Raw genomic sequence first — 13847 nt, 5'->3', positions numbered from 1 at the left:
TGTTAATGAAGAACAGGGATTAGACAGACTTATTAAGAAAGTGAATCCACTCTTATTCTCACATACTTTTGTGTTGACTTCCAGCAAACTGAATAGATAAAGAGTTTAGAAAGAAACGAACAGTCTCACTCTCAAAAGATACGTTGGCTCTGGCCAAGGTGTGTGTTCTCTTCTAGCAAAGGGGCACCAACACGAGGAGAAAGGGCAGCATGTGTTTCACTGTTAGTAATACACCAGACCCCCAGGGAAAATCAGTTTAAATGTTAATGTGTAGGCTGGGCCTCTGGGGTCTCCACTGAATAAGGGCTCACTGTTAAAAGCAGCTAATTTTTCAGTTCTTCAGCTCAGCGGAGTGCAGAGCAGCAAGGGCCTAAAGGAGACCCCGATTAAGTTCTCTAGCAGCACCGTGTCACTGATGGAATTTATAAAGCTGATGTCCGACCTGCTGCTGTTGGGAGTCATGAAAGTCGGCTGGCAAGAGAATGTACCCTCTCCTATGTACAGTTCAGTCTGTGCACATATCACTGCACACATTTCGTGTACACAGATAAGAAAAGGACTCGTTGTCTGTTTTATTACTTTAAAAGGTTCTAGAATTCACGAGTCACGGCCGGACGGAAGGCTTAATTCAAAAGTAATGGAAGGAAAATAAAAGACAGCTTGTAAACACATGTATTGTGCAATATAATTCACAAACAAAAACGTTACAATATGTGATTTTTAAAATGATTTTCAACCAAAACAGACTTACGGTTTTATTAATATCTGCTACATACCTTTGTTCTGGCCAAGATGTTCAACTCGTAATCAGTTCCTTTTTTGAATTGCAGCAGTTAAGAGCTACTCCGTTTTCAAAAACTTCATGCAGTGCTGTCGCAAATAACCACCCGCCGGCGGTATTCCGACTATTTCCCACAATAAAACACACGAATAGCGTGCACTCGCTCGGAGACACCACGACTTACAAAGAAACAAAGAATACAAGCTAAGGCTAAAACTGAAACAAGCTCAGTACTAAAAAATTGCACGGTCTTTCCAGACGATCCTACAAGAGAATTCTGTAAATAAGTTGGTATAATAATAATACCAAGTTGTAATGCGAATATCACAGTGACTTATTTATTTAGTGAAATATTGATACTCTGTCTAGAGCGACGTGTACTGTGCGTAAACAGAGAATCCGAGTTAACCATCACATCCCTCCAATACAATTCCTCGTTTGAAAGTCTGATTGTTTGTCGCGTGGGAAGGAGGCTGTTTTCCACACAATTATCAGCTTTAACGCAGAATTGCGAAGTAAATGATTGCTGTGAACCCCTCACCCCTGCCAGGCGCGCTGCACAATAACCCTTCTGTCTCGAAGTGATTGTGAAGCGGCTCCTGTCGGGGCGCCGATGGTGTGAAACTGCGGCTAACAGCGTGGCGCAAGTGTTAAGTTTCCTGCTGTCGAAGCGTTTTCATTAACTGCAACAGCCTCTCCATCCCTGGAGAAACTTTTAACTGTTCTCTTCACCTCCTCCTGCGCGCATGCGGCTAATTAGTGGTAGATAACAAGCAGAATTAACTGCGTTCAGATTTTAAACTTTTAACAAAACGTCACTTCTCCATATTTAAAGTTTGCCACAGCAAAAAGCTGCATAAGTGAAGCACGGAGTAGTTAGGGTGTGCTAAAGCAAGGAGACCCGTGCCAGAGCTCTGAAAAACGTGGTGAACTGCGATAAAGATTCTGCCAGTGTTCCCCGCATGCCCCCAGGTAAAAGAGGCTGGAGTGACAGTGCGGTGTCTCACTCTCTCCCTGTCCCCGTGTCCCGCAGAGCCGCTCCACACCACTGACCTGCACGCGCCTGCGCTGCTGCCGCCCGGCTGGGACAGGTAACCGCGCGCCGGCCCCGCTCCGCGTGAGCCCCGTGTCCCGGGACAATCCTGGGATAATCCTGCTCTCCAGCAGGCGAGTCGCGCACTTCGGGCGGTAGGGCACAACGTTTCTGAAGGTCAGACGAAGAAACGAAAACAAAAGTGTTCTGTTGCAGTGAAGGTTCGGATGCTCTTGCGTGCTGGCAGCGGCGGAGTGGACTGAGAGTCTGTAGCGCAGGTATTTAATTCAGAGAAACAGGGTTAAACTCTCAGACCCCTCCCCCCGTGAAATAAGAGCAGAAGCAGCCGGTTTGAACGGTATGGTCTGACCTCAAACACAGGCAAGAGTTCTTGCCCTGCTGGAGCTCCTGCTGCTGGTCCGGGGGCACGTGACTCACGCGAAGGGGTCCCGGGAATCCCGAGTCTTCCCGAGTTTCTGGGGGAACGGTGCCCGGTGGTCAATGTTGGCTTTTGTTTTCATTAATAAATGCGAAATAGAATAACCATTAACAATTTAATTTAGGAGGAGAGAAGGGTGCTTGAGATGATCTGCAGATGTACTCCTCGGACCCGCCTGCCCTCGCTGGTGTGAAAGGCCAGGAGGCATCACCACGCGTGACCCTGACGCGGCGGTGCTGGGGCCACGCGGCTAGCAGGCCACACCAGCAGCAAGGAGCTGAGCCCCTAGAGTAGAGCAGTCTCATTCTTATCGTCTGATCTAGCCTGCTGAAGGACTTATTTACTGATGCAAATTACTTAACATTACAAAGTAACTCAGTATGAAACAATTTACTTTGTACTGATTTTGTCTCTTGAAGATATTGTGCTTCTATGACATATGACTATTGCATACTTAGGGCAACATTTCCTGAACATTAGCAGTGGCATGTGCTCATGCAAAGACATCATGGCTCCTATAAATGTAACATTCCTTAACAAAAAGACAAGATCTTCATATTAAATCGAAATGTTTTATTCTTTGCCTGCGTATTTCAGTTACTAGGAGTTGTATCAATATTATTTGTTCTTTGATTTAAATTCACCCTTCCATTTGCCAACTGCTTTATCCAATTCAGTGTATCAGGGGAGCCGGAGTCTATCCCAGCAAGCAACAGGTGCAAGGCAGCGTACAGCCTGGAGGGGCGCCAGTCCATCACAGGACAGACCGACATAAACGCACTTGCACCAGGGCCAATTTCCCAAAAGCTGATTAATCTACCAGTATGTTTTCGGACTAGTAGGAAACCAGAGCACCCAGAGGAAACCCATGCAAACATGGGGAGACCATACAAACTCCACACAGACACCACCCCAGGATTTGAATTCGGGGCACCAGCAATAAGGCTGCAATGCTAAAATTGTGCCACTGTGTTGTTCACTGATCCATTGAAATCCATTGAAAGAAAACACAAGCTCCTAATCAATGTCTAATCCTACATCACCAATAGTTTTTTATCATTTTAGTTGGCTGAATTCACTTGTGTAATACATTTGCTGAGGGGGCAAAGTCAACTTAATTCATAATATGAAAGCAAACTATATCCATGCTTCTGCTAATCATAATAATGAGCCATTTTAAAGATCTTCTTACTGCTTTTCTGCAAGAGACAGTGCTTCTGTGTGTCTGCCCGGTGCTGAGACAGGCTGAGTATGATAATGATCTGAGTGCATTATACTTCCTTGGGCTAAAAGCTTCCACAATGCCAGTGGTGGCCACTGCACAGGAGTTTCTCAGGGTCTCAGGACAATTGCTATTCAAGTTCCCTCCCGGCACAGTAATGTGCTGAAAAGAGATTGATTTAAAAGGACAATAGCGGTTAGTGACCTGGCTGGAATTGCCCTTTAATGTTTAAAATTGGACCCTGCTGACTCCTTTCAGTACTTTTTCAGGACAGCTGGACTATTGTTATTGCTGGGCATTTTTAACATTCTATGAATTATGAGCTGCATTCCATGGCAGGTGTCTGGGACTTAATATAGAGAATATCTTTCTTTTGTCTAAAGATCTATTTCAGCTTGAAGTTCTCACCCAGAGCATCAAGACATTACTCAGAAAAAAACATCAATAACAGTTACAGACACTTTTGTGCAAGAGTGTGGCAGATCTGGTTAGTTAATTTGTGTATTAAAGCATGCATGCAGTAAATTAGCAAAGACATACAAAAAGACTTTAACCCTTAAAGCTCACGTCGCAGAAGATGGTACAGTCGTATGCTTTTCTTATCTGAAGATTGTTTACTCTTGTGCCGCATATGCAGAGCATCAATCGTCTAATTGAGCTTCCCAGCCACTGTGTCAATCTTGTCAATTGGAAACAGATGAAGAGCTTTTGATCTGCCATCCCTGTAGCAGTTCTGCTTCGGTTTCTCTCTGTCCTATATTTGTTTATCGGGAAAGTTGATATCTGGCACAGCTTATGTACACATGCATCAAGGCTGGTTTTGTTTCAGAAAGGAACATTTGAACACTACAGCAGAAAGATTATTCAAGGATTATTTTTATTTAAAAAATGTAAATGAACTTGATTTACTATGTAGCAACACACAAAATGAAAACCGGTGAACTAAGGGAGTAGTTTAGCTGCAGTATAGTGGAAAAATGGGACGGAGACTTTTTGGTTACATTGTGGCACATCGCTCTGTGGAATCTGTTTCTCCCAAGGAATGTAATAATGACTGCTGAGACAGAATAAATCTGAAACAGCTGAATGTACTTTTATGAAATGTATGAAAATGAACAGTATTTAATTCCCAAGATTAATTCAGGGTGTTCTGTTCCTTTACATTGCAGTCTGGCGGTCAGGGCTGGAATTTTAGCCACAAATGTGGCCCCTTGACTTGACTGTCTGAGAAAGTTCTGAAAGAGGACAATTAATCATATTCTGTTGTTTATATTTCATGTGATAGACATGACAATTAAAGATGCAAATTCCATGTTATGAATGTTCTTAATCTAATAATACACACATTCAGTTCTCTCTTTTCTATTTTCAACAGGGCTATTAATTTAAAAGATTAACTAATATTACAATTGCTAAAGAATCTGTGATGAATGCTGTATAATATCTTGTACGTCACTTGCAAATAATTGACCGTATTTTTTTTAGTCTTGTTATTCTAGTCTCTAGTATTCCTTACAGCAGTCACACCAATGCTTTGACATTCCTTGAGCTGCTTTCTTGACATAATGAAAATGTCTAAAAGCTCTCACATACTACTGTGCTGGAGTCAGCCAGTGAGTAACAAGCTCTCTGTGGCTGGGCCACATTCGCTGTGCAGGACAGACCCGGAGCGACCCGGAATCACACGCAGTTCAGTCCGGCAGTACCTGCAGTTCCTCCCAGACCAGTCTGTGCTCATCCTGCATGCCAAGGTGGCGCAGAAGTCCTACGGTAACGAGAAACGGTGAGGCACAAGAATCCCAATCCAGGCCCCTAGAAACACTTGAGTAGCATCTGTAAGACATCGTCAGGCATCAGCACTCAGCCTGAAGCCTGGCCAGGACCCTAAACACGGAGAGCTCCAGCTGGACTGAGCCGGCTGGGGGACTTGCACTCGCAGTCCTCCTGTGACACTGAGAGGGGATGAGCTGGCCAGCGGCTTTGGAAACATACACAATTTCTACATTTTCAGAAAACAGACTTCATAGATTGTACCACTGTTATGTTTCAGTGCAATAGATTTCTGTTTGTCGTGTCATAATAGTCTCTCGATATTTAGCGTTGATCTTATTCCACAGGGTTGTGAAATTACTTGGATGCTTTTAGATCAGATTTTTGTGATGCACAGTTAATCAAAACTTTAGTCAACTGCTCTACACCACCCTTTAAATGTTCCTTTTTCCCTGAATTAAATTACCTGAATTCCATTTAGTTTAATGTGCTTTTTATATGAGACCAATGTTTACTGTCTGCGTCATGGTTGTAAATTAACATTTGTGGGAGATGGAGGCTCGCCTTGTTTTTCCTCAGATTCTTCTGCCCTCCTCCATGTGTCTACCTCACTGGGCCAGGCTGGAAACTCAAACAGGAACTGCTGAAAGGTACAGGCGCTCATAACATGGTAACCAATCTGCTGGCCCTGGATCAGAGTGGGTTTTAAACATGGACCCAATAGAGACCCACTCTTCTTCTCTGAGGCTGATGCAATTTCAGTCTGTTCTGCTTTACTGAGTCAGTGTACTGAGCTGGAGATGGTTGGGATGCAGGACAGAGCTCTAGTTCCTCTAGTATTGCAACTGGGTCAAACATCTCTGTCTTTCCCTGCCCATCAGCCAGCGGTCTGGGAGACTCCAGCTGCAGGGTGCGGGGCTACATGGGGCTGGACAGCGCTGGCGTCACCCAGAGCAACACCCTGAAACTCAATTTTGAGGAACAGCTGGACTCAAAGGTACAGCAAGAAGCCACAGCTGGAGACAGATTCATCCAAAGCCATTGAGTGATTGTACTCCCAGCTCTGCAGTTTAGATAGAGCTGAAATTAAAAACCATAATTTTACACACATGAAACAGCATCACAAAGTTGACATGACAAGGCTACAGGACCTGAAATGGTTACAAGAGGATGGTGGATTAAAATCTCTATGTAGACACTGGTATATACTCTCCAGCAAGATGCTGGATGCCCACCTGTGTAAATTCTAGAAGAGTCCTGTGCTCTCTACAGCTGCACACTACAGAAATAAGGTCCAGGCCCATCCATTATCCTCTTAGGTCTTTATCTTTTAAAGAGCTGGAAATGAACATGAAGGTCCGAACTAAAACAATTCTGACCGTTTCTTTTCAGATGTTTGGCTGTGCAAAGGCTCTGTACATCTCTGATGCTGACAAAAGGAAACACTTCAGGCTGGTTTTGAAGCTGTTCTTCAGCAATGGGCAGGAGATAGGCTCCTTTTACAGTAGGCAGATCAAGGTGATCTCTAAGCCATCCCAGAAAAAGCAGTCCATGAAGAATGCAGACTGTAAGTGCACGCTGGCGTTGAGAGACCATGTGTCTTACCAAACTACTTCCATAAGTTTCTGTTCTGCTTTCCCTTTGTGCTGGAACATGCTTTTACTGTGTCACTGTGTTCATTGTATTTTTCTCTTATATAACTGGACCTCAGGAAATCTCTGGTTAATTGCTATAGCCAGTACAATCTTGGGAGGGGAAAGAGTGGCAGTCAGTGCTGCCAGTAACACTGCCTGAGATTGCACTACCTGTTACCAGAAAGGAAAGGATATGACAAATGCAGGCAAGCTGAGATCACAGCTACTGTAAATATTTTGGTGACAGAGCATTTCTTTCATTACTGTGGCAAAGGTCAAAGAAAATGTGTGGGTGTACTGATTTTAAAAAGCTATACATACTGCAAGCTGTAAACAGTATATTATTCAAAACACAAAGATAGTTTAGCAAAGGCAACAGTCTGACTGGTGGTATTACATTCCTTAATTTATGTGTAGGAGGAAAAATACATGTCTCTATAAAAAGAAAAAATGGAACATAGCAATGTGATCTGGAAGAAGCTTAGTTTATGATTTATGGAACCACGTGGTTAACTGTGTGGAAAGATCCCTTCTCATGTAATTATTATTAAAACCGCAGCAGTAGGTACTCTGTAGCTACAGTATAGGCATTTTTTTACAATATACAGTGTTTTACATGATTGCTTTGTTTTCACTGTTGGAGATTATTGTGAACTGCACCACAACATTTCCACAACTGAGGAAATAATATATTTCCTTACATAAAAGCGTAATAAATGAATATAGTCTTTAAGAAACCACTCTGCTTTTTAAAAAAGCACCTTTTCACAGTCACACCCCTTCACAGTGCTTTGCACAGTCAGGCCAGTGCAGGGCTGGGGCATAGTCATGGCGCAGAAAGTGGCAGAAACATTCCCTGCACGACAAGTTATGTGTAAAAGACAGGAGCGGTTCTGTTTGTAAAGTCGGCTGTAATAAAGACCTTATTTTTCTCTGTGAATGACTAGGAAGCTGCGTGCATTGTAAATAAATTGAAAGGGGAGCTCCAGCAAAGAAGACTGGCCTTGGGTGTAATAAAGTTTCCTTTGTCAAACACTTCTTGCCAACACTGTGCAGCCCTGCTGGTCTGCAGAGTGGAAATATCACACAGAGGCCCGGCCCCTGATGGGGGATCTTCACCGCCTGCGTGTCGTTGCAGTGTGCATTTCCTCGGGCTCCAGGGTGTCCCTGTTCAACCGGCTGCGCTCCCAGACCGTCAGCACGCGGTACCTCTCCGTGGAGGGAGGGGCTTTCGTGGCCAGTGCCAGGCAGTGGGCAGCCTTCACCATTACCCTGGGTATGACCTGCCCCCACCCACACACACATGCACATGCATGCATTCACATACACACACACATACACACATTTGACACATACACATACACATGCACACAGCACATACACACACATACACATGCATGCACACCTACAGTATATGCACAGGCACATACTCATGTACACATGCATGTATGCACACACATGCATGCATACACACATACATTCACAACACACATGAACACACACAAATACAGATGTACACACATGCACACACACACATCTGAGGCCTCGCTCACTCCTGCTCCCTCACCTCTGACACTGGTCACTGGTGACCTGTCACACACCACTAGTTCTTGTTTGGTTGGTCCTGTTAGTTCCTTTCTTTTGTTTCCTCCTTCAGTCTGTACCTGCCTTGCAGATAACTCATGTCATTGTGATTTGTAGTTTGTGTGCTCACCAGAGCTTTGCGACGTGTGCAGTGAGTGGTGCTCACCCAGGTGCCCAGGTGGCCTGATATCTGTGCCCTGTCTCTGTGTTCAGGGGGCGAGCAGCAGGCTGAGCAGGGGCAGTACCCGCCGCGTGAGGGCTACATCTGCTACGGCTGCAGTGTGCGGCTGGTGTGCACCGGCACTGGGGTGGCCCTGCCCCCCATGGTAAATACCTGACCCCCCCTTTTCCCATAGTGACCCTCGGCTGGTTAGTCCTGCAAGGAGGTCTGGTGGATCAGCCCTGAGCTGTACGTGTGAGTCAGCTTAGGAAAATGTCAGTAGCTCTATATGCAGTAGATGCCTTTTGCTGACTTGTGTTTTTGTTTTGTGGCTTGTTTTTATGCAGACTTGGTTTTAAAACACATGGTCATACTATACACGGTTTGAGAAAGGCTCTACTTGTGTACACAAGCCTCAAGTCCTGTGACTGTGCAGGGGCTGCTGCTGGCATGCTCCTCACTGTTGGGCTTGACTCTTTCTGTGCCCACTCCTGCTGGGGCACAGTGTGGTGGTGAGGCAAAGATGAGGCTGAGCCAGAATGAATAAGAAAATGTGTCAGAATTGAGTGACTAGAGCAGCACACTGTGCACCACAGACAAATGCCAGATCTACACTGAGCCTCCCTACAAACCATGTTCTCAGGAGGAGGAGCACAGCCTGTTTTACTTCATGGAAAAGACACTGTATTAGATGATTCTGGGAGGAAAGTGAACTATTATTCATACTGAATGTTTGAGCATTACTATCCTTAAAGCACTAGTTTGCTTTCTCTCTGGAACAGATGTCGGATGTTTGAAATAGTGGGCTGTGTGGTGATGTTATTGTAACAAACGTGAGAATTGGTGTGTTCTGCTGTTAACCTTGTCAGTCATGTGAGACCCTGTAGTTTGCTCTGAGCACCAGTGCAATAACCTACATCTGGGACTCAGGGCTCAGTGATAGATTCCACATTTGCCCTCTTCTGCTCTCAGACCTCAGATCTGTGATGTGTCAGCAGCTCCTTGAACTCTGTCCACTCTCAGTGCTCAGTCTCTGCTAGGGGTGTATTTTCAGTCTCGCAATGCTGAGGATTTTAAACAGTTAGTCAAGAATTCTTTCTTAATTCTAGTCTGCAGTGTCATATTCACCACAGGGTAATTCTTCCAAGCAGATTCTTGGCATAAAGGCTTTGCATAATTTATTTTATTTTAAAATGGAACATGCCAATAAATCTTTGAAGTATAATCAGTGTTCACCACTTCCTTTGTCAGACAATGTAAGCAAAAAGTAGCTAAAGTAGCTATTTATCTGTAGCTGTGAAGTGAATGCAGTGACATCATTATTATGCCTTAATGTACCTTTGCAGGTAATCAGGAAGGTAAACAAGCAGCATGCCATGCTGGATGTGAATGAACCGGTCTCCCAGCTGCACAAGTGTGCTTTCCAGTTCAAAGACAGCAGCAGGATGTACTTATGTCTCTCCAATGAAAAAATCATACAGTTTCAGGTATTCTCCACGCATGCTTTGTTACCCTCTGCAAGCAAATCTGGATTTCTACCTCAGGATTCATTGTGTTGCAGTAGCACCTTGGTACTGATATTAAATTGATTTATCCCTGAGTTTTTAATTTCCAAGGACTGTTACTCAATATTGCCAAATGATTGGAAATGCTTCTCAAGAGATGCAGTCCTCACCCCCTCTGGAGAGGGTCATTCAAATGAGAACAAGAGCCGCTGTGCTTCATTGCTGCTAGAACTGCAGCCTGTAGTGTGTCAGAACAGCGAGTTCCCAGCTGCTCTTCTGTTTGTGTTAGTCATCCTTTAGAAAGGGAAATGACAAGTTTAAGGCTTTTTTTGTTTTACGAGATTATGACATTGATGGAATGTAAAGGGAGACTCTGAGAACTGTGCTCTCCACTGGGCAGTGGTTAAGTGGAAGGATCAGCCAGCAGCTTGTAAAGACAGTGTTGCTGCCTGCAGGCCTCTCCCTGCTCCAAGGATCCCAGTAAAGAGCTGCTGAATGACGGCTCATGCTGGACCATCATTGGCACAGAGATGGTGGAATACACATTCAGTGAGAGCCTGGCCTGCCTGCAGGGCCCTGTCACTCCCATCCCACTCATCAGCACTCTGGAGGTGAGGGAGAGACACACTGCATACAGCCTTAATTCCACTGTATCACCTGAAATATCTGTCCACATTAGCACCTTTCCATGTCCTAATACTGGGTCAAGTATTTAAAATTTAATCTCTATAAGAATCTGTCTGCAAATATTATAGCATGGTTTTCAGAAAACTGCGTATTATTGATTGTTGACAGTGATTGTGAGTAAAAGGCCACTTCCTAGCCATCACTGTGGAATGGTACCCAGTTTTGAATTTATAGAGCACTTTGCACCATGCAGTTGCTTTGTCACTCAGTCTGACTCCGTGATCTCTGCTCCTGAAAGCTGAATGGTGGTGGAGATGTGGCCATGCTGGAGATCCAAGGAGAGAACTTCAGCCCCAGCCTGAAGGTCTGGTTTGGAGATGTAGAAGCAGAGACCATGTACAGGTGAGAGACTGTCCTGCTTCCTGAGATGATGGGAGAGAAGGGCAGGGGCCACATTCACAGTCTTACATTATAAGGTTCAGTTCAGGCTTACCACTGGATGTTTTCCTGCTTTCTTTACTGTTTTTGTGGCAGTTGCATCCAGTAAGAATTTTCTGTTTTAAAATCAATTCTAAATTAATTCTGATGTCTTATTTTTGGAGGTTGCATTAAAGCGCTGTATAAAATTGAACAACAGATTTCTAAGTAATTAGGAAATGAAGACAGGGAATAATGACTTAAATGATAATTCACAGTTATTTGCAAAGCAGGTAGTGGAGAATATTAGCAGAATACCTGAAAGTTTTCTGCTGGTTAATCAGTGAAGTGATGACAATGTAACCGTGTGTGATTTGGCTAGTTTTCCACAGCAGGCTTGCATGTCTGTCTCATTGCTGTACACCTGCAGGAGCCCCAAGTCCATGTTGTGTGTGGTGCCTGACGTGTCTGTGTTCAGCGGAGAGTGGCGATGGCAGAGACACCCCATCACGGTGCCCCTGTCCCTGATCCGCACTGATGGGCTGATCTACCGCAGCTCCTTCTCCTTCACCTTCACGCCCGAATTGAGCCCCCTGATCAGGTCCAGAGCCCCACCAGAGTGTCCCCCTGACTCCGACTCGCTGATCAACACCATCCATCAGGAGTTCACTCGCACCAACTTCCACCTCTTCATGCAGAGCTAATCCTGGACCATCGATCAAGACACATTCCACCCCATAAAGACAGGGGACACACAAAACAATTCTGAACAAGCGAAAAAATAATTAAGCCTCCAGTTATTCAGTGCTGCTCAGGAACCAGCAGAGCCATGCCTCGGCCTGAGGTGGGCATCCTGGATGTGCTAGAGGAGACCTGTGTGAACTGGAGGTGTCACCCACAGGCTGTAATTAGAGCTGCAGGATCTCACATCTCAGAGCTCTTTGAACTGGAGGAGATGGAGCGGCTCAGAATCCTCGGGGCCACGATGCATGTGATCCAGGCTCCCCTCCTCTTCTCTGTAAGTGTGATGGCTGTGAAAGTGGGACTATGTCTGCTTCCGTCTGTCAGCCATGGCTAAGAACAGTGACACTGGCTCTCTCCCTCAGCTCCACGTTTCTCTTTTGCCATCTTTGTACTGCACAATGGACAGCATGAAAACAGAGAGAGACAGAATTAGCAAAGTCTCATTGAGAAACTGGTAATGCAAAGGTGATGTTTCATAACTTTAATATATGCAGGAAGTTTAATTGGTATTTGTATTTGCAGGAAGGCTAGATATTGCTTGGACTACTCCTTGTTTCATAGGATTACATACATTTGCATGACTCACCTTAAATTGCCCTCCTGGGATGAGTAAAGTATTTTGAATTGAATTGAATTAAACACTGGAAAGGCTTTTCCAATCAGAAAGTCTAAAAAGCACTGCAGAGAAGAGCAGAATACATGAGAATCTTGTTTTTTTAATCTCTACACAATTCTGGGAGTGTGATAGTGAGATGAGTCATTTCATTCTGCAGGGGCTCAGGAAATGTCAAAAGCTACAACGAATTATACAGTATGTCATCCAGTTCGTTGAGCTGGATGAGAAGAGAAACAGTTTTTAAAAAGTTCAGTGAATTGGGCAGGAAACAGAAAGCTCAGCTGACATAGAAAAATACTCAACAACACAAATTAGACTGCCTTGCATTATTCTGAGCAAGTGTAGGCAGACTCCTCTGTCCCAGCCATCTTTAAGTCAGCACTGATGGGTGGAAAGGTGCGCCCCTCGTCGAGAGACGGAGGGGTCACTGTGTCGCCGGGTCCTCCCGCCCTCTCCCTGCCCTCTGGCTGGGGAATTGGGAGGTGTAATTGGAAGAATTCTGCACAATGGTACAGCAATTGAAAAGCAAGTAACAATGAGGAAAGTGAGAGAATTCATGCGTGTGGAGGTTCGGCAGTGGGTCTGCATGTCTTCCTGCGTGTCATCATGCTATCTGACTGATATTTAAGCGTCTAAATTACACACATTGAGATATAATTCTACTCAGGAACATGGGAAGAGAACAATGAGTTTCCAACACCTCTCACCTGACAGCTTATTAAAAGTTGATCCAGCCTGTGAGCCCTGAGCCCACAGTCCGCTCTCTCACACAACCACAGCAAGGGGTCCAGAACTTCAGCCAAGACTCCTTTGATTCCCCCAAGAGCTTAATGAGTTGACAAATTGTAATTTTACAGCTGGAGACTGGCAATGCACTATATTTTACAACAAATATTTGAACAGCTTATGATTTATATCTGCAAGGCCAATACTTTAATAATTGCAGCAGAGCTAGTGGTCATGGAAAATTAGTTTTGGGAAAGTTAAAAAAATTTCATGGAACAGACCAATAATATTCCTTGTAATATGTGATGGGTTTATTATTCCCAGTCACGCAGAACACTTCCTAATATTAAAGAAGTTTATGGGATTTTGAGAAAATGTAAGGTAAAGGTAAACAGTGGATGATTATTTCACTTTGTTTTTCACTTTGTGCTTCTCAACTTCCATCAGGTTCTACAAACACATCAAAATAGCATTAAACTGCATATATCAGCAAAGAAAACCTTTTTACTTTAGAACAGAATTAATCATTTTAAAAGATCTATCAGTGAAATTATTTACACCCTAAAAACAATACAAGAATGTTTTAATA

At 44.2% G+C, this 13847-nt stretch overlaps 2 protein-coding genes across 4 annotated transcripts in view; one reads left to right on the top strand and one right to left on the bottom strand.

Moving 5' to 3' along the window:
- The window catches only part of matn4 (matrilin 4), a 15329-nt gene extending 13153 nt beyond the window's left edge, over positions 1-2176 (bottom strand). Inside the window, exon 1 of one of the 3 annotated variants that reach the window (XM_069179504.1) lies at positions 1835-2176. The gene's annotated coding sequence lies outside the window, so the exon portion shown is untranslated. Of the gene's footprint in view, positions 1-776; positions 1463-1834 lie in introns of those variants that run through there. The other 2 variants (XM_069179502.1, XM_069179503.1) reach the window with 2 other exon arrangements.
- rbpjl (recombination signal binding protein for immunoglobulin kappa J region-like) overlaps positions 1-13847 on the top strand; it is a 15126-nt gene extending 1279 nt beyond the window's left edge. The window contains exons 2-13 of the mRNA XM_006639762.3: positions 336-484; positions 1815-1969; positions 5133-5258; positions 5825-5895; positions 6127-6242; positions 6638-6812; positions 8018-8155; positions 8677-8789; positions 9970-10110; positions 10584-10739; positions 11054-11157; positions 11603-13847. Coding sequence (XP_006639825.1) covers positions 336-484; positions 1815-1969; positions 5133-5258; positions 5825-5895; positions 6127-6242; positions 6638-6812; positions 8018-8155; positions 8677-8789; positions 9970-10110; positions 10584-10739; positions 11054-11157; positions 11603-11876 — 1718 coding nt within the window. The 3' untranslated portion in view covers positions 11877-13847. The remainder of the gene's footprint in view (positions 1-335; positions 485-1814; positions 1970-5132; positions 5259-5824; positions 5896-6126; positions 6243-6637; positions 6813-8017; positions 8156-8676; positions 8790-9969; positions 10111-10583; positions 10740-11053; positions 11158-11602) is intronic.

The sequence above is a fragment of the Lepisosteus oculatus genome, chromosome 16 (genome assembly GCF_040954835.1).
Source record: "Lepisosteus oculatus isolate fLepOcu1 chromosome 16, fLepOcu1.hap2, whole genome shotgun sequence".
Classification (NCBI taxonomy): domain Eukaryota; kingdom Metazoa; phylum Chordata; class Actinopteri; order Semionotiformes; family Lepisosteidae; genus Lepisosteus; species Lepisosteus oculatus.
This window is presented reverse-complemented; position numbering and strand designations above follow the sequence as displayed.